This window comes from Miscanthus floridulus, chromosome 8 (genome assembly GCF_019320115.1).
Source record: "Miscanthus floridulus cultivar M001 chromosome 8, ASM1932011v1, whole genome shotgun sequence".
Classification (NCBI taxonomy): Eukaryota; Viridiplantae; Streptophyta; class Magnoliopsida; order Poales; family Poaceae; genus Miscanthus; species Miscanthus floridulus.
In genome coordinates this window covers 64,053,541-64,071,836 of record NC_089587.1, presented here as the reverse complement: position 1 = coordinate 64,071,836, position 18,296 = coordinate 64,053,541, and the positions used below count along the sequence as shown (strand labels likewise).

At 44.3% G+C, this 18,296-nt stretch overlaps 2 protein-coding genes across 2 annotated transcripts; one reads left to right on the top strand and one right to left on the bottom strand.

Annotated features, from left to right (window-relative positions):
• Positions 1 to 2,708: 2,708 nt before the first annotated feature.
• LOC136476549 (external alternative NAD(P)H-ubiquinone oxidoreductase B2, mitochondrial-like) lies at positions 2,709 to 11,674 on the top strand. The gene is made up of 10 exons (XM_066474428.1): positions 2,709 to 3,197; positions 4,423 to 4,687; positions 5,296 to 5,487; positions 9,026 to 9,276; positions 9,453 to 9,669; positions 9,749 to 9,853; positions 10,296 to 10,568; positions 10,658 to 10,779; positions 10,934 to 11,053; positions 11,166 to 11,674. The coding sequence occupies exons 1-10, from the start codon at positions 3,103 to 3,105 to the stop codon at positions 11,251 to 11,253; spliced, it is 1,728 nt and encodes a 575-aa protein (XP_066330525.1). The 5' UTR covers positions 2,709 to 3,102; the 3' UTR covers positions 11,254 to 11,674.
• An 843-nt stretch (positions 11,675 to 12,517) lies between these two features.
• On the bottom strand, positions 12,518 to 15,196 carry LOC136476550 (vesicle-associated protein 4-1-like). The gene is made up of 7 exons (XM_066474429.1): positions 14,784 to 15,196; positions 14,246 to 14,316; positions 13,964 to 14,045; positions 13,771 to 13,886; positions 13,559 to 13,636; positions 13,329 to 13,448; positions 12,518 to 13,205 (listed from the first exon to the last, which is right to left on the bottom strand). The coding sequence occupies exons 1-7, from the start codon at positions 14,953 to 14,955 to the stop codon at positions 13,146 to 13,148; spliced, it is 699 nt and encodes a 232-aa protein (XP_066330526.1). The 5' UTR covers positions 14,956 to 15,196; the 3' UTR covers positions 12,518 to 13,145.
• Positions 15,197 to 18,296: the final 3,100 nt, after the last annotated feature.

The following is an 18,296-nucleotide window of genomic DNA, read 5'->3' as shown; positions in this document are numbered from 1 at the left end:
CTGGCTAACTGGCCCAACCAAGTAGCCAAACAGGCCAAAATTGACTCCATGAAGCCTAGATAGCAGTTGGGCGTCCAACCAAACACTGCCATAGTAACTAGAAATGCTTTTTTTAGACCAGCCAGGGAGGATGTGCATTGACAAAGTAAGAGATCTTCCCCGGTCTTGCTCTTCCTCTTTTGCATGATTATCGAGGAAAGTGATGCTTCCTTTTTGATGAGGTGCGATCGGCTATTCTAATAAAGCTTTGATACTAAGACTGTAGTTGCAGGCGTGGTGAACAGCAATGAGAAGCCTGGTTGGATTCTTGAAGATTATTATAGAAGCTAACTTCTATAATCTAGATAGGGCTCGAAACGGTCATACCTCCTAGTTAGCTTATGGAATCCAAAGACCCCGTAAATTCCATAATCTTGCAGGCCGAGGGAACATGAGCCTGTTCACTGTGGCTCCGATCGCTTCGTTGAAAAAACAAGTCGAAATATTATTCCGACTGTTTTGCTGTGAGAGAAAAATACTGTTCTGACTAAAAAAATAAGTTAAAAATATGAATTATAAAAGAAACGAACATGTGTATAAGTGCTTCACCCACGCGGAGAAAGAAAAGTGTTGCCTTCTGAAAAAAAGTATCACCCTCTAGGTAGGTACAGGCAAGTTGAGGGCACCCTTCCCATCATAGACACGTATTCCAACCTTGCTACAGTCTGTAAAAACTGACATTTCTGATAAGTAAGGCTGTTGACTGATTTAATTAAAAAATATTATTTATAGATTTAAAAAAATACGACTTATAAGTTAACGAAAGTAAACTCTTCCTTGAGGAGACATTCTCTCTCTTGTGGCTATAGCAGCCTCTGCCTGTCACCCTGACACTGACACCTGGAGGGCACGCTGGCATCCGAGCCTAGCTCGCCTGACAGAGCTAAAGGAAGTCACCGCGTTGAGCACGGCCTAAGGGCGTCCCCAGTGGCTAGCTACGTCGACGGGTGAATCTGACGTAGAAGGAAAAAAAAGTGGAGAGAAGACTCGCGCCCACTAAGGGAAACATAATGAAGGCTAACATTCTTAGGCCCGTTCGATTTACCTCGTATTTAATTTATTTGGCTTATTTTTTTAAATTAGAATAATATTTTTCTCTCACAATAATTTAGTTATAACAGTATTTTTCAATCAGTTTTAGTCAAGATTCAGCAAGTCGAACATGATCTTAGTGGTTCTAGTACAAATAAAGTGATCCACATAGAATAGAAAATATTGAGACTACTATTCACACAATGTAAACTATTATTATTTGTGATTTGTAAAGAAACTTTTTTCTTCGTCATGTCTCATCTTTATTTTCTCCTCCTCTTTTTTTTTTTTTAGTATGGACCATATTCTCTCTTCTTAAACCTACGTAGCTTCCGTAAGTCCTTATGATAAATATTTTTTTTTATTCGGTCTATATGACACTTCAGGCTACCGGTAAAAAAAACAGTGCTGGAGAAGCCCTAAATCACCTAGCGATTTCACGTCATCCCAGAAACAAAGATAGAGACGGGTTGAACCAGCTTGGAGAGAGAACGCAAATCAATGTTATTTTATTTTTCACTCAGCCATGTCAGCCAGCGACGTCGCCGGCTCTGTTGCGGACGCCCTAAGGGCCTGTTAGGTTTCTTTAGTCCGTGGACTAAAGTTTAGTTCATGGACTAAAATTTAGTTCCTGAACTAAAGTTTAATTTGGATTCTGTTTGGTTTCAGGGACTAAAGTCTATTAATGTAGTTGTATAAAGACAATATTACCCCTGTTGAGACGAAGATATTACAGCTGCTGTCTACGGGTGGGATGGTGAGTAAAGAGGGGCAGGATTGTCTTCAGAACACTTTAGTCCAGTTTAGTCATCCCCTCATGGACTAGAGGACTAAATCCTTTAGTCCAAATTTTAGTCCATGTATTTGACATTTTAAAGACTAAAAATGAACATTTTAGTCCACATTTTAGTTTAGTCGATGGAACCAGGCCCGCCGCTTTTGAGACTGCTCCTGCTAGTCGTTTGTTGAAGTGTCAGCTGTTGATCGGATGCTGCATGTGCTACAGTGTTGGATGGTTGTACAGCTGCAGCTACAACCAATTGCCGAACACACCCATAGCTTTTTCTAGTTTCTTGACTTCAAAAAATATTCTGCCCCTCTTTTTCTTCGATAGCAATGACATAAAAAAAGAGAGAACATTATGATAATTTTAAGATCAAAGTATGATTTTAAAGACCATAACAAGTCAAAAATGCTTTATATTTTATATAGTAAGGAGCAATGTTTTCCTAAACGCTAAACGGTAAATAGTTGGTCACATACTGTTTAGCCATTATTCGGGCAAAACGTCCCATTAAATGAGCTAAATGGCCAATTAAACGGGATAAACGGGTGATTAAACGGAAACGACGCACCACTGTGTAGCGTTTACATAGTGTGTAAACGGGTTAAACGACTGTTTAGGCGAATAGTGGTAAGGAGTAAAGAGGGAGTATATATATATTTTTATCATCATTAAACAGAAAGGAAATGTGGCCAGAAATCTCCGCGATTCTGGAACACTGCTTGCCGCCGATTAGAAAAGGCGAAAAGGCCGAAGCTGCCAACTCTCCCACATGTCATGACACAACGGCACAGCAACAGCACAGGGTTCGCTTGAGCATGCCGACCACGTGTCCGTCCCATGGCGCTTTGCGGAGAAAATGGAGGACAAGCAACTAGAGGCCCAGCTTCGCGGACCCCGGGTGGGCCCCACACGGAAGTCACCAACCTCCGCTTCGCCGCCAGCCACGAGCACACACACAGAAAGAAAAAGGTTGGCGAGGTTGGACTAGGAAATGGAAATCGCAGTCGGCGGAGCTCTCTCGCTCGCTTCGTTGTAGGCTCCGAGCCTCCGAGTAGTCCTTCGTTGAAGAAGCTGTTCCTTCCTCCCAGTATAAAGGAGCCTCCTTTTCCTTTGCCGCGCCGTCCATTCTGCTTCCGAGCCTTCCTTCTCCCATCTTTCGCCGCCGCGTGGGTGGGTCGTGTGCTGCTTGTTCCAAGATCACCGGAGCAAGCGAGCGAGCGAGCAACCGAGGGGCGGAGCCAGAGATGAGGTGGGCGGCGTTCCTGTGGGAGGGCGCGTCCCGGGGGTCCGGCCGCCGCCCGGGGGTCTCCAACCTCCTCCTCGTCGTCGCAGCCGCCAGGTACCTCATCGATTCGATTCATCCGCCCCTTCTTCCTCTCCTCCTCCGCCAATCTCTCTGTACTCTGTAGCCGCCTCTGTTTTGTACTAGTATACATGTCCGTCCCTCTGCCTTGGAGTCCTTGAAAGGTCATGCATACATTGGGATCTTGCGACTTTCTGCGATCAATTTCGCCGGCGGCGGCTGGCCTCTTCCGCTCCCTTTCTATCAGGATCTTGGAGGGAGGGACTTGTGCAGTAGTTCTTTCCTTCCTGCTACCTTGGCGTTTCCATCCCCGCGGATCTTGGCGTTTCCTGCTACATGTTCAGCCTGTGTCCGGACTTCTCTCACCTTCCCAACCTCTGAAATCTCGCTTGCCCAGTTGCCCTGTTCGATTCTGCTTTCGCATACGCAGCTCCAGTCCCTCTCAAATGATGTTAGATGAGCGAGAAGAACGTTTCTCAAAAAAAAAAAAAAAAACAAGGAAAGATGAGCGAGATGAACAAAACAAAAACTGTTTTGCCCCACCTAGAAATAAAAAAATTGCAAATTGGAGGCGTCCCCACGTCTTCGTGGACACTGCTCTCTGCATATGAATATTCCGTAGTGGTCCATGTGCCCAAGAACAAAAACCACTTTGATTTCTCCAGTGCTACATGTGAATTGCGATGTGAGTCCCCACGTCGTGGTGAGGTGAGACTCCAGCTCTGAATTTTCAACGCTGGATGGCCCATCAGACCAACAAAGAAAAAAAAACTTGCCTTCCATTTCTCAGTTCCGTAGCACCACGATGTTTCAGCACTTCCTTAATGCAAGTATTACTGTTTAATTAAAAAAAGGCGAGGTCATTATGGTACTGGTACGGCCACAAACCAGTAGAAACAACAACCATTGTTTGATGTGTACCGTGTCATGGGAACCATGTGCCGAACTAACGTGGAACATGCTGCTGTCTTTTATAAGTACTAGGCTTTCCTTTTTTCTTCGGATTCCCTAATGTAACAACGAAAAGTAATCTGCATAATTTGCTTGTTCGGTATAAATCCAGAATGAAACATCACAATGTATAGAAAATAATTCTCAAAAAAGAACTTTTTTATGTTCTGCCAATAAGGTCTGCAGTCTGCAGTCTGTTACATGCCATCCCGTTTCTTAGAATACTACTGGGCAATAATGAGGCGGCCTTAATGTAGAATATACACAGATTACATTCAGCTCAATTGCTCACAAGTTACTGTATCTGCAGTAGCGGAGGCCTCGTCGCATATGCTGACTCCGGATCGGATGCTGCTGTTGAGAAGCCGCAACTTCCTCCAAGGAAAAAAGTCGTGGTGCTTGGGACTGGTTGGGGTGGCACCACATTCCTGAGGAACCTCGATAGCAGATTGTATGATGTGCAGGTTATATCTCCTCGGAACTACTTTGCGTTTACGCCACTGCTGCCGAGTGTCACTTCTGGAACAGTTGAGCCTAGGAGCATTGTTGAGCCAATCCGTAGGATCTTGGAGAAGGTATGCTGTTTTCCAGAACTTATGCAGGTTCTTTGTGACTGCTAATTCATTCTAGCACTTACATTATTATCTGTGCTTTGGTCATCCTTGTTTTGAAAGAGCCATTTGTCAGTTTTGGATGCAGTTCTTCTGCCTTAATCTAAGATTTATTTGTGAACCAGAGCAATAGAACAATGCGCAGCTGACAATGTTCAGTATGCAGTAAAAGAACCACTGTATTATTGTTGTATATATACCTACATTACATAACTTGAATGTTTGTCTAGCAGCAGCTTGAATTCTTTGTCTAAATTCATTCAACACTGTTTACTGAAAACATTAGGACGTTTTCTTTTTTATGATGCACCAATGAAGTTGGCATCTTTCTGACCTTGCATCTTGCACCTCAGCAAGTCAGCAAGTTTAGTCCCACACATACAATTAGTGGATGACTCATTTCATTTGGGAAACAGCCATATTTTGTTTCTTTTCCTTTTGTAAACAAGGAACAAACACTATTCATGTTTGAATCACTCCAAAATATTGAACACTAGTACACTACCTCAATTAGATGGTTACATTTATTGCCAGCGGACTGATATTCGTTTTGTTGTCTCTGATGCCTACAGAAAGGTGGAGAAATCAAATTTTGGGAAGCAGAGTGCTTCAAGGTTGATCCACAAAGCAAGAAAATCCATTGTCGCTCGAATGTTGGGAATGGCGAGTTCTCGGTTGACTATGACTATCTCGTGATAGCAGTTGGAGCTAGGACAAATACATTCAATACTCCTGGCGTGGTAGAGAATTGCCACTTCTTGAAGGTAACCCTCCACTATGAATCAGCAACAACAACAACAACAACAACAAAGCCTTTAAGTCCCAAACAAGTTGGGGTAGGCTAAAGTTGAAACCCAGCAGAAGCAATCAAGGTTCAGGCACGTGAATAGCTGTCTTCCAAGCATTCCTATCTAAGGCTAAGTCTTTGGGTATATTCCATCCTTTCAAGTCTCCTTTTATTACCTCTACCCAAGTCAACTTCGGTCTTCCTCTGCCTCTCTTCACGTTACTATCCTGGCCTAGGATTCCACTATGCACCGGTGCCTCTGGAGGTCTCCGTTGGACATGTCCAAACCATCTCAATCGGTGTTGGACAAGCTTCTCTTTAATTGGTGCTACCCCTAATCTATCACGTATATCATCGTTCCGAACTTGATCCCTTCTTGTATGACCGCAAATCCAACGCAAGCATACGCATTTCCGCGACACTTATCTGTTGAACATGTCGTCTTTTCGTAGGCCAACATTCTGCACCATACAACATAGCAGGTCTAATCGCCGTCCTATAAAACTTACCTTTTCGCTTCTGTGGTACCCTTTTGTCACATAGAACACCCGATGCTTGCCGCTACTTCATCCACCCTGCTTTGATTCTATGGCTAACATCTTCATTAATATCCCCGTCTCTCTATAGCATTGATCCTAAATATCGAAAGGTATCCTTCCTAGGCACTACTTGACCTTCCAAACTAATATCTTCCTCTTCCCGAATAGTAGTGCCAAAGTCACATCTCATATACTCAGTTTTAGTTCTACTGAGTCTAAAACCTTTGGACTCCAAAGTCTCCCGACATAACTCCAGTTTCTGATTCACTCCTGTTCGGCTTTCATCAACTAGCACTACATCGTCCGCGAAAAGCATACACCAAGGGATGTCCCCTTGTATGTCCTTTGTGACCTCATCCATTACTAAGGCAAACAAATAAGGGCTTAAAGCTAACCCTTGATGTAGTTCTATCCTAATCGGGAAGTCATCCGTGTCTCCATCACTTGTTTGAACTCTAGTCACAACATTGTTGTACATATCCTTAATGAGCCCGACGTACTTTGTTGGGACTTTATGTTTGTCCAAAGCCCACCACATAACATTACTTGGTATTTTATCATAAGCCTTCTCCAAGTCAATAAAAACCATGTGTAGGTCCTTCTTCTCCCTATACCGCTCCATAACTTGTCTTATTAAGAAAATAGCTTCTATGGTTGACCTTCCGGGCATGAAACCAAATTGGTTCATAGAGACCCGCATTATTGCTCTCAAGCGATGCTCGATAACTCTCTCCCATAGCTTCATAGTATGACTCATCAACTTAATTCCCCGGTAATTAGTACAACTTTGAATATCCCCTTTATTCTTGTAGATCGGTACCAATATACTTCTCCTCCACTCATCAGGCATCTTGTTCGATCGAAAAATATGGTTGAACAGCTTGGTTAGCCATACTATAGCTATGTCCCCGAGACATCTCCACACCTCGATTGGGATACCATCCGGTCCCATCGCCTTACCTCCTTTCATCTTTTTCAACGCCTCTCTGACCTCAGATTCTTGGATTCTCCGCACAAAACGCCTATTGGTGTCATCAAAAGAGTCATCCAACTGAAAGGTTGTGTCCGTATTCTCACCATTGAACAATTTGTCAAAATACTCTTGCCATCGATGTCGGATCTCATCCTCCTTCACCAAGAGATGCTCTCTTTCATCCTTAATGCACTTAACTTGGTTGAAGTCTCTTGTCTTTCTCTCACGAACTCTAGCCATTCTATAAATATCCTTCTCTCCTTCCTTCGTACTCAAACGTTGGTAAAGATCCCCGTACACTCTACCCTTTGCCACACTTATAGCTCGTTTTGTAGTCTTCTTTGTCACCTTGTACTTCTCTATGTTGTCCACATTCCTGTCATGGTACAAGCGTCTATAACACTCTTTCTTCTCCTTAATAGCCTTTTGGACTTTCTCGTTCCACCACCAAGTATCTTTAGCCTCGCCTCTGCTTCCTTTGGTTAATCCACACACCTCTGAGGCCACCTTCCGAATGTTGGTTGCCATCTTCTCTCACATGTTGTTTATGTCTTCTTCTTCCTTCCAAGAGCCCTCTTTGATAACCCTTTCTCTGAATACCTCTGACGTCTCCCCTTTCAGTTTTCACCATTTTGTTCTTTCAATCTTAGCTTGTTTATCCCTACGGGCACGCACCTGAAAACGAAAGTTTGCCACCAAAAGCTTATGTTGAGAAACAACACACTCCCCTGGTATCACCTTGCAACCCAAGCATGCTCGTTTGTCCTTTCTTCTTGTGAGGACAAAGTCAATCTGGCTAGAGCGTTGTCCGCTACTGAAGGTCACTAGATGAGATTCTCTCTTTCTAAAGAAAGTGTTGGTTATCATCAGGTCAAAAGCTACCGCGAAGTCTAGAACTTCCTCCCCCTCCTGATTCCTACTACCATACCCAAAACCTTCATGAACTGCCTCGAAACCTGCGCTTGTAGTACCTACATGCCCATTAAGATCTCCTCCTATAAAAAGCTTCTCACTACTGGGTACAGCTCTAATCAGGCCATCTAAGTCTTCCCAGAACTGTCTCTTAACACTCTCGTCGAGGCCTACTTGGGGGGCATACGCACTAATTACGTTCAAGACCATATCACCAATGACAAGCTTGACTAAGATAATCATATCTCCTTGCCTTCTCACTCCCACCACACTATTCTTGAGACTCTTATCAATCAAAACTCCTATTCCATTTCTATTCGCAACTGTCCCTGTGTACAAAAGCTTGAAACCTGTATTGTCCACCTCCTTCGCCTTCTGACCCTTCCATTTAGTCTCTTGAACGCATAATATATTTACACGCCTCCTAGTCGCGGTATCAACTAATTCTCTCAACTTACATGTAAGCGACCCTACATTCCAACTGCCTAAACGGATCCCAGTTGGTTCGACTAGCTTCCTTACCCGTCGCACCCGTCGAATCAGATGTGAAGACCCTTGCTCATTTTTCACTACACCCGGGCGCCGATGTAGCGCGCCACTAAGGATGCGAGACCCGATCCTTGATCACTTGACACCGTGCCCAGATCGCGACACGGCGCGTCACGGGGGGTGACGACCCGGCCCTTGCTCATTTAACACCATACCCGGGTTCCGATATGGCGCGTCGCTAAGAGGGTTACGCCCCAACGATTTTCTTTCGGGTTTTATCTCCATTAGAATGGCTAGATTTAACGTTGGCTCGCCACGCCTAACACAACCCTCCTCCTTTACCAGGGCTTGGACCTGCTATGTTGAGACAACATAGGCGGAGTTAACCCTCCACTATGAATGCAGGACATAATTTCCTTGTATATGTATATTGTTAGGTCCATAGCTGTAACTTGTCTACATGGAAAATGAACCATATCTGAACTCTTGACTTATCTAAGATAAACATTTTACTTTAAAAAAATGTTTTACTTAATTTGCATGGTTATTTAGCTTTAAGCCACATCATTTTACTCATTTTGTACTCCTTTATTTAATTGCAGGAAGTAGAGGATGCTCAAAAGATCAGACGGAGTGTGATGGACTGCTTTGAGAGAGCAAGCCTCCCCTTCCTGAATGAAGAAGAGAGGAAGAAGAATCTTCATTTCGTTGTTGTGGGTGGTGGACCTACTGGAGTGGAATTTGCAGCGTCTTTGCATGATTTTGTTACCAAAGATTTATCCAAGCTTTATCCCTCGATTCAGCACCTTGTGAAGATATCATTGATTGAAGCTGCAGATCACATACTGACCATGTAAGGCATATGAATATCTGATTTTTTTCATACTTTTGATGCTCTACATGGGGTTTCATCTTTTATGTTTTTGTTCCATGCCATGGTTAACTATTGCCCCAAGAATTTTGTCAGCAAATTTACCTGGCATAAGTTACATTGCTTCCTAGACTAATGGTTGCTTGCATTTCCTAAAGGTTTGACAAGAGGATAACTAACTTTGCTGAGGATAAGTTTGGAAGGGATGGCATTGATGTGAAAACTGGATATAAAGTTGTGAAGGTTTCTAAGGATGCTATTACCATGCAAAATCCTGCCACTGGGGATATTTCAGTTCCTTATGGGATGGCTGTCTGGTCCACTGGTATTGGGACTCGTCCATTCGTTGTAGAATTTATGAAACAAATTGGCCAGGTAGATATAAAATTCAAGTGTTCATTTAGTATTCTTCTGCAGTTAAGTTAGCCATCTGAACATTTGTCTGCATATACAGGCCAATCGGCGTGTCTTAGCTACTGATGAATGGCTAAGGGTCCGTGAATGTGATGGTGTCTATGCTATAGGTGACTGTGCTACAATAAACCAGAGGAAAGTAATGGTATGTAAAGGAAGCTTATTACTTATTTGTTTGGGTTTTGCCTGAATTTTTATTATTCCCCTTCAGGAAAAGTTTCTGCCATGTCTGTATTGCAACCGTTTGCTCACAAACCTATCTATGGAAATTTCACTATTACATTCCTAACTTTCTGTCTATTGATTCATAAGAAGTGAGATGTCATGAAAAGATATTCCTTCAAAAGAAATTCATAAGCCAATGAATCTCAATAGGAGTTCTCATGAAGGCCACTGGTTCACTTGATGTGTATTATCAAATACGGTTGGTACTTTGTAGGAAATTTGAATGTAGTGGCAATTCTGTATTCCAGTGGTCTAGTGTTGATTATCTGTAATACACGATTTTAAGCTAACTAGTAGTAAATCTTTTGCTAAACTGTTATCTGCCTTCAAGTATTTATGATCTTGATGTGTAATGGTTGCAGGAGGACATTTCAGAAATATTCAGAGTTGCAGATAAAGACAAGTCTGGAACCTTGACTGTGAAAGAAATTCAAGATATCCTGCATGATATCTACGTGAGATACCCACAAGTACAGCTCTACCTTAAGAGCAGGCAGATGAACGGCATCGCTGATCTAGTAAGGAGTGCCAAAGGAGATGCTGAAAAGGAATCCATGGAACTGAACATCGAGGAATTCAAGAAGGCTCTTGCACTCGTGGATTCACAAGTCAAGTTCTTACCTGCAACTGCTCAGGTGAGAACTGGCTTGATGGCTTCAAAGCAACTGAATCGAATTGAAGGATCACGCTCTTGCCCAATTTCTGACTTGCTTGTTCCTGACAGGTCGCGTCGCAGCAGGGCCAATATCTTGCTAGGTGCTTTAATAAGATGAAGGATGCTGAAGAAAACCCTGAAGGTCCAATCCGCATCAGGGGAGAAGGCCGCCATCGCTTCCGCCCTTTCAGGTTCCTATTCCACCACTCAATTGATCAATGTTTCCATAGTTGGCTGATCATGACCTTCACTCTGATCCAAATGCTGTTTACCATGCTTTGCCCTCCAAAAGCATCCACTTTTTTCTGTACAGCATCTAATGCTATTACTTTCCTGACCCTCCAGGTACCGGCATCTGGGCCAATTCGCCCCACTAGGAGGGGAGCAAACTGCTGCACAACTTCCTGGGGACTGGATCTCCATTGGCCACAGCACCCAGTGGCTCTGGTACTCCGTGTACGCAACGTAAGTGTTTCCCTTTCCGTGATAACAAAGTAGATTGTGCTACCACTCTTCTGCCCATATTTGTGATTCATCAGCAGTATGTCTGATGATGTTCTCTGTTCTATGGATTCAGCAAACAAATCAGCTGGCGCACGAGGATGCTGGTGGTATCTGACTGGACGCGCCGATTCATTTTCGGAAGAGACTCGAGTTGCATATAATCAAGAGGGAAAAGATTTTGCTGTGACATATAATATATATTCAGATGAACGGGGCCAATAGAGCCTCTTCCCACTTTTTTTAGTCTGATTTCACATAAATGTTCTTTTTTTGTTAAGGGAAGAATGTGAGTTCCCTTGCACTTTGTATAGTGCACCACGAAGAAATTCCGTTGTACCTACCTTGTTTTGGAGAGTTGTACTGCACTTTTGCGGCCTGAGTATGATTCTTTTAATAGCTATTTTTTTACCACTAAGATGTGATATGCAAAAGGGTCAATTTGGATCTGATTTTGTTGTGTGAAATCCTGTCTTCGCTGCCCCGCCCATGGTAGTGAACTAGTGGTTCAGTTGGTTGCATGATTTTTCTGGCGTTTGGTAAAATGTTGGTGCCAAAAGTTGGTAGTCAGTACTGACATTCTGGCAAGTTTGTGGAGCAGCTATGAGCTGAGCCGATAATGTTGTAGTTGAGTTGCCTCATAATGTTGTACAAAATAAGTAAATAACTATCTGTGTGTTTGACACCATTGAACACTACGAGCGTCAGTGGGGCAGACAGTTCCCTCAAACACAGGGCAAGATGCGCAATTTAAGAAAAAGATGTACTAGAAAACATATATTCCCCATGAACAGGGAGGTTGCAGCAAAACAGAGATTGGTCCAAATCTTTTAAGAAATGTTCTCTGGTAAACTTCAACATCTCAGATGAAAATTCAAAGTCAAGCTGATCTTTCCATTTCTATCTTTGAAAGAGAAAGCCAAGTTTGAATCTGAATTTTTCAAACCATTCTAGAACGCGTACTACATGGAGCAATCCTGTTGCAACTGCATCACCGCTGGGCGGCAAAATACCCGTTTTAAGGTGTTCAACGAATATAACCCTTCACTAAACAAGTGTCCATATTGCACAAAAGATTATTCTCACGCATGCATGTTTGTCTCTTTGAAAGTGAAATAATTAAATACTATACAAGCGGCAACTTGCACATATTCAATCTCAAAAGTCAAGGATGTATGATCACATCTATCTGGCTATGAAACTGAAATAAGCATTTAAGAAATCACCCAATACTCGAATTCCATGAAAGCAACAGCTTGTCCAGGCCACAAAAAGGACTAAAAATAAAGTTCCATTATCATCCCACCTCTTTGGTTGGTGGGTTAGGTATACTTGTACCTAATTCCTCCAGCTCAACAGCTGCATCAGTACAGATCAGATGGACACAAAGGAACAAGAACAATTATATCAGCACAGCACAGATCACACACACACACACACACACATCAAAATTAAAGGAACATGAGGAGATTACAAGATGCTAATCCTAGCCCAGAATGTTTCATGGGACCAATCAACTGACAACTGAATGACATAAATCTCAGGGTGGCATGACATGTTTTAATAACAGCTCTTCAGAGAATATTCCATGGATGATTGCTACTAAGCTGACTTCTTAACATTATTTTCCAGCTTCAGTATGAGTTGTATAAGCAAGTGGATGGAAGAATTACTGTAACGTGATGGCAGAACTATCACTAAAATCACCTTGGAGTGTGCCTTTTGATATTACAAATACATTTTTAATATTGACAGGACAGCAGCTCGGGAATGTATCACATTCACATATTGAGTCCCACATTCCACAACACTGAGTACATGGCTTAGAACAGGAGGTATATTATTGTCAAGCAGTGGCTGATTATCTACACACATCCAGACCCAAGACAGAAGTTCGTGAAGCTCAAATTCTAATTACACAAAGCCTGCCTCATTGTTGCTTGATTGCTCCAATCGGAACCTTCACAAAATTAAGCTCCAAAACCATTTGACAACTGGAGTTCGTGCCCATAAAATGGTATGTTCAATCTGCATAGTTTACAGGGCTGTCTCGTGTCTACACTGAATCAACACCTTCGATCTGCTGGCGAGCAAGGTATCTCTCTCTTCGTTCCTTCTGGAATAATATAATCAAGAAATTAACGTTGGAGCACATGAGGCAGAGCTGCATCTCGAATACTTGGACACTATATTAAAAGACTAGGCACTGTCATTAATAACTACTGAGCCATAATCTTACCCATTCGTCAATCACAAGGCCTTCACCAACAATACGGGGACCATTGTCCTCTGGAGGTTTCTTGCGTGCCTCAAGCGCTGCTTCTGCTTCAGCAAGCTGGCGCTTAAGTTTATCCATTTGCTACAAAACAAATGTTGCCAAAATGCATAAGCCAACCTTTCTATTCTTCACTAATTGCATTGCATTAAAAGAAAATTCAAAAGAAAAGAAAAGGTTTTGCTCAGACTTACTGGGCTTGGGCGCTCAGCATCCAAGAATACTACCCGCAAAATTTGCTCGACTGCAACCTGGTCCTTCTGCTCATCAAACTGCAACGGAAGGAATAACAACTTCAGTTTAGGCACGCATTGAAATGGTAATGACTGATCAGTAAGTGAAGGTTTCCAACATTTAAATTGAACACTACACTGAGTCTACCAGGGCTGGTGGAGAGAGGATTTACCAATTCAGGGACATACTCCACGGGCTCTTTGACTTTGAGGCTGACAATCTTGAACTTAACCTTGCACTTGTCCAATGGCTTCTCGTTATTCTCCGGATGCTCAACAAACTTGAAAACTGCAATTGATGTAATGGAATGCACGGGTTAGGCCTATAACTTGCGAGCACCACAGCTAGCGCTCAAATTCAATTACCTGTTGCTATGATGCTTTCCCCTGGAGCAAGTACACCGCCAGGAGGCCTCATGAAGCAACTCTTTGGTGCAGTCGTTTGGAACTGGAACAGCAAAGATCCTTAAAATTAGTGCTCTGCTGATGTGTACTGTGCAGCTGAGGGCTTAACAATTGTACTAGTTGCAGCAATTAGTGGTAAGCTAGTTAGGAACAGACTGGTTGGAAATTTTGCAATAAAAAACATTTCAGAGAAAAGCATCTGGTTATAATAGCATAACTGAATAAGAGACAGTTCTTAGTTACCTTGAAGGCCACATGGGACTTGCTGATGTTCTTGATCCTGACAGCGCTCCGGACCTGCTTGCCGGGTTCATCTGTACAAGTCAAAATTAGAGACCAAAATTAGGCTAAAAAAACAGATGAACGGAAAATTTATTTTCCATATCTCCCATGGCCTTTTACTATCCATCGATTTAATCTCTATACACAAACAGTCGTACAAAGTTAGTCTTTTTTATTCGTCTATGAAAAAGTCCATTTTCTGACGAATAAGAGTTGAGAAGGAACATAAGCTTTCACCGAACAAGCAGAGAGAGGAGAGTTGCAGAAGCAAAAAAAAAAAAAAAAAACGCGAAAGGCGATGCCTTGACGAGACAGCGCAATCGAATCAAGAACTCGAATAGCAGCGGGAGACAGACGCCGCAGAGGCGGAAACGATTGAAAGGCATCGCCAGCAGTTGCTAGTCGAAATTAACAGAGTTGCTAGTCGAAAGAAAGCAGTAAACCACCACCAGCAGGGGCAAGAAAGAAATCAACAGAGCCCCGCGCGCAAATTGCTTACATGGGAAGTAGAGCTTGGCGGTCGGGTCGAGGCGCAGGCGGCGGCGGGTGGGGAGCAGCGACCGGATCGCCTTGACGCCGCCCCCGCCCCCGCCGGCAGAGCCTGACGGCGCGCGGGCGGCGTCGCCCTCGGCTGCCGGCGGCGCGGACGCGGCGGACCCCCAGAGCGGCATGTGGCACAGCCCCCAGCGGCCGGCGCCCTGCTGATGCTCGTCCTGCACCCGCTGGCCCCGCTGCCCCTGCTCCTCCTCCGGCGGCAGCGGCGGAAGCAGCAGCAGCGGCTCGCCGTCCGCGTCGGGCGCCGGAAGACGTATGGTGCGGGGCGGAAGAGCCGGGGAGGGAAGGAGGAAGGGGAGGGGAACCGAAGAGCGTGTGTGCGAGCGTGTGTGTGGAAATGTCAATTGCGACGACGGACGGGGCGAGTGAATGGGGGTCGTCGGCCTGTCTTATATGCTGGCCTGGGCTTTGAGTGGATGAATGATGGGCCCCACCGCGCCAATAATCGTTTTTGTGTTGTGTCACTGTGTGTTTGTGTGCTCGTGCCTGCTTAGTGATGACGATGGTTAGTAGTAAGGTGCTGTTTTGTTTAGTAAAAAGAAAGGAAACGTAAATGAAAACCATTCCAACAAGAGCCGAGCAGCACACGATGACACGAGAGGCGGCGCACACGGCAGTAAGGCTATCTCCAATGACCTCCGAGATACAAAACTCATTCGTCATTTAAGTAGCGTTATAGACAAAAGGTTCAATACATATTCAGCATCTTCTTCAACAACAAGACCAAAAAGATAATTCTTTCTGTAAATAGATTTCTAGAAGAAAGAATACTCATATTTAGGTTATGCCTCTCAGACAACCCAAAATAGATCTCTCGTATAGCCGTATAGATACTCTGTTGAAGGCTGATTTTGAGTTTCTTACTACCATTTTGAGTTTGGGTGTCCATATAGTTATGTGGAGACAGTCTAAGGGCGGCGACGCGCATGGGGGTCGAGGGTGGTGGCGCTTTCTTTCTTTCGCATGCTCGGCGGCGAGGGGCGGCGGTGCTTTCTTTCTACCGCACGCTCGGCTGCAAGGGCGGTGACGCGTATGGGGCCAGGGCAGTGGTGACGCGTATGGGGCCAGGGCGGGCGGCGGCGCTTTCTTTCTGTTTTGCAAGACTTCTGCGTCCGTGACCCGATCAGGATTCAGGAAGGGAGCGCGTAGCGTCAAGGGGGGGTTGTTGAGGGGGATTTTTTTTTAATTTTAACACTTTTTGATAACTAATTTTAAATCTAACGCTGCAAGTTTTTTTTAAACTAACACTTTTGGCCGCGCCTATTATCCTGGCGCGGCCAAATGCCTGTGCCGCGCCATGCATGGTGGCGCGGCAAAGGTCTGAAGTGGCGACGACCGGTTTCGGTGACCGTTGACGTGGCAGCTCTTGCCGCGCCACTGATCTTGGCGCGGCAGTGTCGCGCCCTAATCCATGGCGTGGCAGAGCCGAATAAATACCGCGTGGCCGCCCGCCCCGCCCGCACGCACCCTGTCCGCCCGCCTGTCGCCAGCGCCCGGCCCGCCCATCCGCCGCCAGCCACCGCGCAGCGCCCGCGCCGGCCGCGCCACGAACGCCGGCGCGTCAAGGCCGCCCGCTCCTAAGGTACCTCCTTTCAATTTCATATTTTTTTTCTTATTATTGATTTAGGATAATTAGTGATTTAGGATAGTTAGGGTTGATTTCATATTTTTTGATTATTATTGATTTAGGATAATTAGTGATTTAGGATAGTTAGTAATTTAGGATAGTTAGGGTTTTATGATTGGTATTGATTTATGATAGTTAGTGATTTAGAATAATTAGGTTAGTGAATTTGTTTGTGATTTACGTAGGTTTGAGGTTGTGTGTTCTAGTATAGTTAGGATTTTGGGTTTAGGGATTGTTTATGTATTTATTATTTAATTTATAGTTAGTTATTTAGTTAGGGATTTTGGGTATAGATACTAGGTTACTCTAAACCCAAAAGGGTTTAGGTATTTTAGGGATTGATTATGTATTTATTATCTAGTATAGTTAGGATTTTGGGTTTAGGGATTTAGGATAGTTAGGTTAGTGATTTGTTTGTGAATTTACTAATGTTAATTTAAATTTTGTTAATTTGAATACTCTAACGCTTTGTTTATCAATTCGTAACAGGATGGCTCCTCCCACGCAGCACCCGTTGTACCCCATTCTTGAGGTGGAGTACGACGACCAGCACCGAGCACACATCTTGATTGACAATGACGCAGAGGTGTCCTTGTCTCCTTTGAGGCCTCGCACGCACACCAGGGCGCACCAGTGGGACGAGCGTTATGCGCCGTACATACGGCGTGCCGGCTTCCTGGAGCTTGTCCGTGTTGTCAACCACGGTCTTCCGCCCCTTGATCCAGCACTACTTACAGCAACTGTAGACAGGTGCGAGTGCATTCTTTGTATGTAAACTTTCTTCTAACAAATTTGAGGCAACTAACAGTCGTTCTATTCTTATAACAAGTGGAGGCCTAAGACCCACACGTTCCACCTACCCTGTGGCGAGATGACCTTGATGTTGCAGGACGTGAAGGCTATTTTAGGCCTTTGGTTGGGGGGACTTCCAGTGACAGGGATAGTTGACAACGATCACTGGAGGGAGCTGGTGACTTAGTTTACTGGCTTTCTTCCACCGGACGACGATGCTTCCAAGAAAAATAAGTGAGTAATTCAAGCCTATTTAACACTTGCATTGCTTTCCTGCAGCCATGGGGTCTCATTTTCTTTGGTCAATTTTAGGAAAAGTTTTGGGGTTTCGTCGTCCTGGATTACGGAGCGCTTTGATTACTTGGACCCATAGGCTGAGGAGGCTCTGATCGACATGTTCGCTCGTGTGTGGGTCTAGCACTTTCCCTACAGCACCAGGTTAGAGGAAATGCGAGGCGCAAGTACAGGGAGTACACGGACGGTCTCGATGTCCTGACACAGCACCAAGTTACGCTCTCTTTACTATCATACATGTGTCTTGTTCGATGTACACTATATCACAACCTAACTCAATTATGAAATTTTAGGTGCATTGGTGTCCTTGAGATTCTCCAGAGCTCCAGGACTATCTTAGTCCTATCACTAGGGACGAGTCAGATGAGTATCGCTGCGATGTCCCTCTTATTTTCTTTCATGTGGTCGAGATTCACTTGCCCATCCGGGTCTACAGACAGTTTGGAAGAATGACAGGCTGTCCACCACCGCTTTACTCCACCAACCAAGAATTGCATGGGTGCGTTATCGATTAATAACAATGCTACAATCCAGAGGTGTGTGGTACAACTAACATCGTTTTGTTGCAGGTATGACCGTAGGAAGAGGTACAAGACCAAGGATTGGCGTGTGACACACAGCTCGCTCATCCATTTGTGGCAGAATAGGGTACGACATCTGGTCCATGCGGGTCCTCCACATGACCAGCACACCTTCGACGAGTACCTGCGGTGGCTTCATAGGTCTACGAGGACACATATCAAG

Coding starts and splice junctions, on each gene's coding strand:
- LOC136476549 (XM_066474428.1), top strand. CDS start 3,103: ATGAGGTGGGCGGCGTTCCTGTGGGAGGGCGCGTCCCGGGGGTCCGGC. Junction 9,670..9,748: donor TTATGAAACAAATTGGCCAG/GTAGATATAAAA, acceptor CTGCATATACAG/GCCAATCGGCGTGTCTTAGC. Junction 11,054..11,165: donor TGGTACTCCGTGTACGCAAC/GTAAGTGTTTCC, acceptor CTATGGATTCAG/CAAACAAATCAGCTGGCGCA.
- LOC136476550 (XM_066474429.1), bottom strand. CDS start 14,955: ATGCCGCTCTGGGGGTCCGCCGCGTCCGCGCCGCCGGCAGCCGAGGGC. Junction 14,317..14,783: donor CGCCAAGCTCTACTTCCCAT/GTAAGCAATTTG, acceptor TGACTTGTACAG/ATGAACCCGGCAAGCAGGTC. Junction 13,206..13,328: donor GCCTTGTGATTGACGAATGG/GTAAGATTATGG, acceptor ATATTATTCCAG/AAGGAACGAAGAGAGAGATA.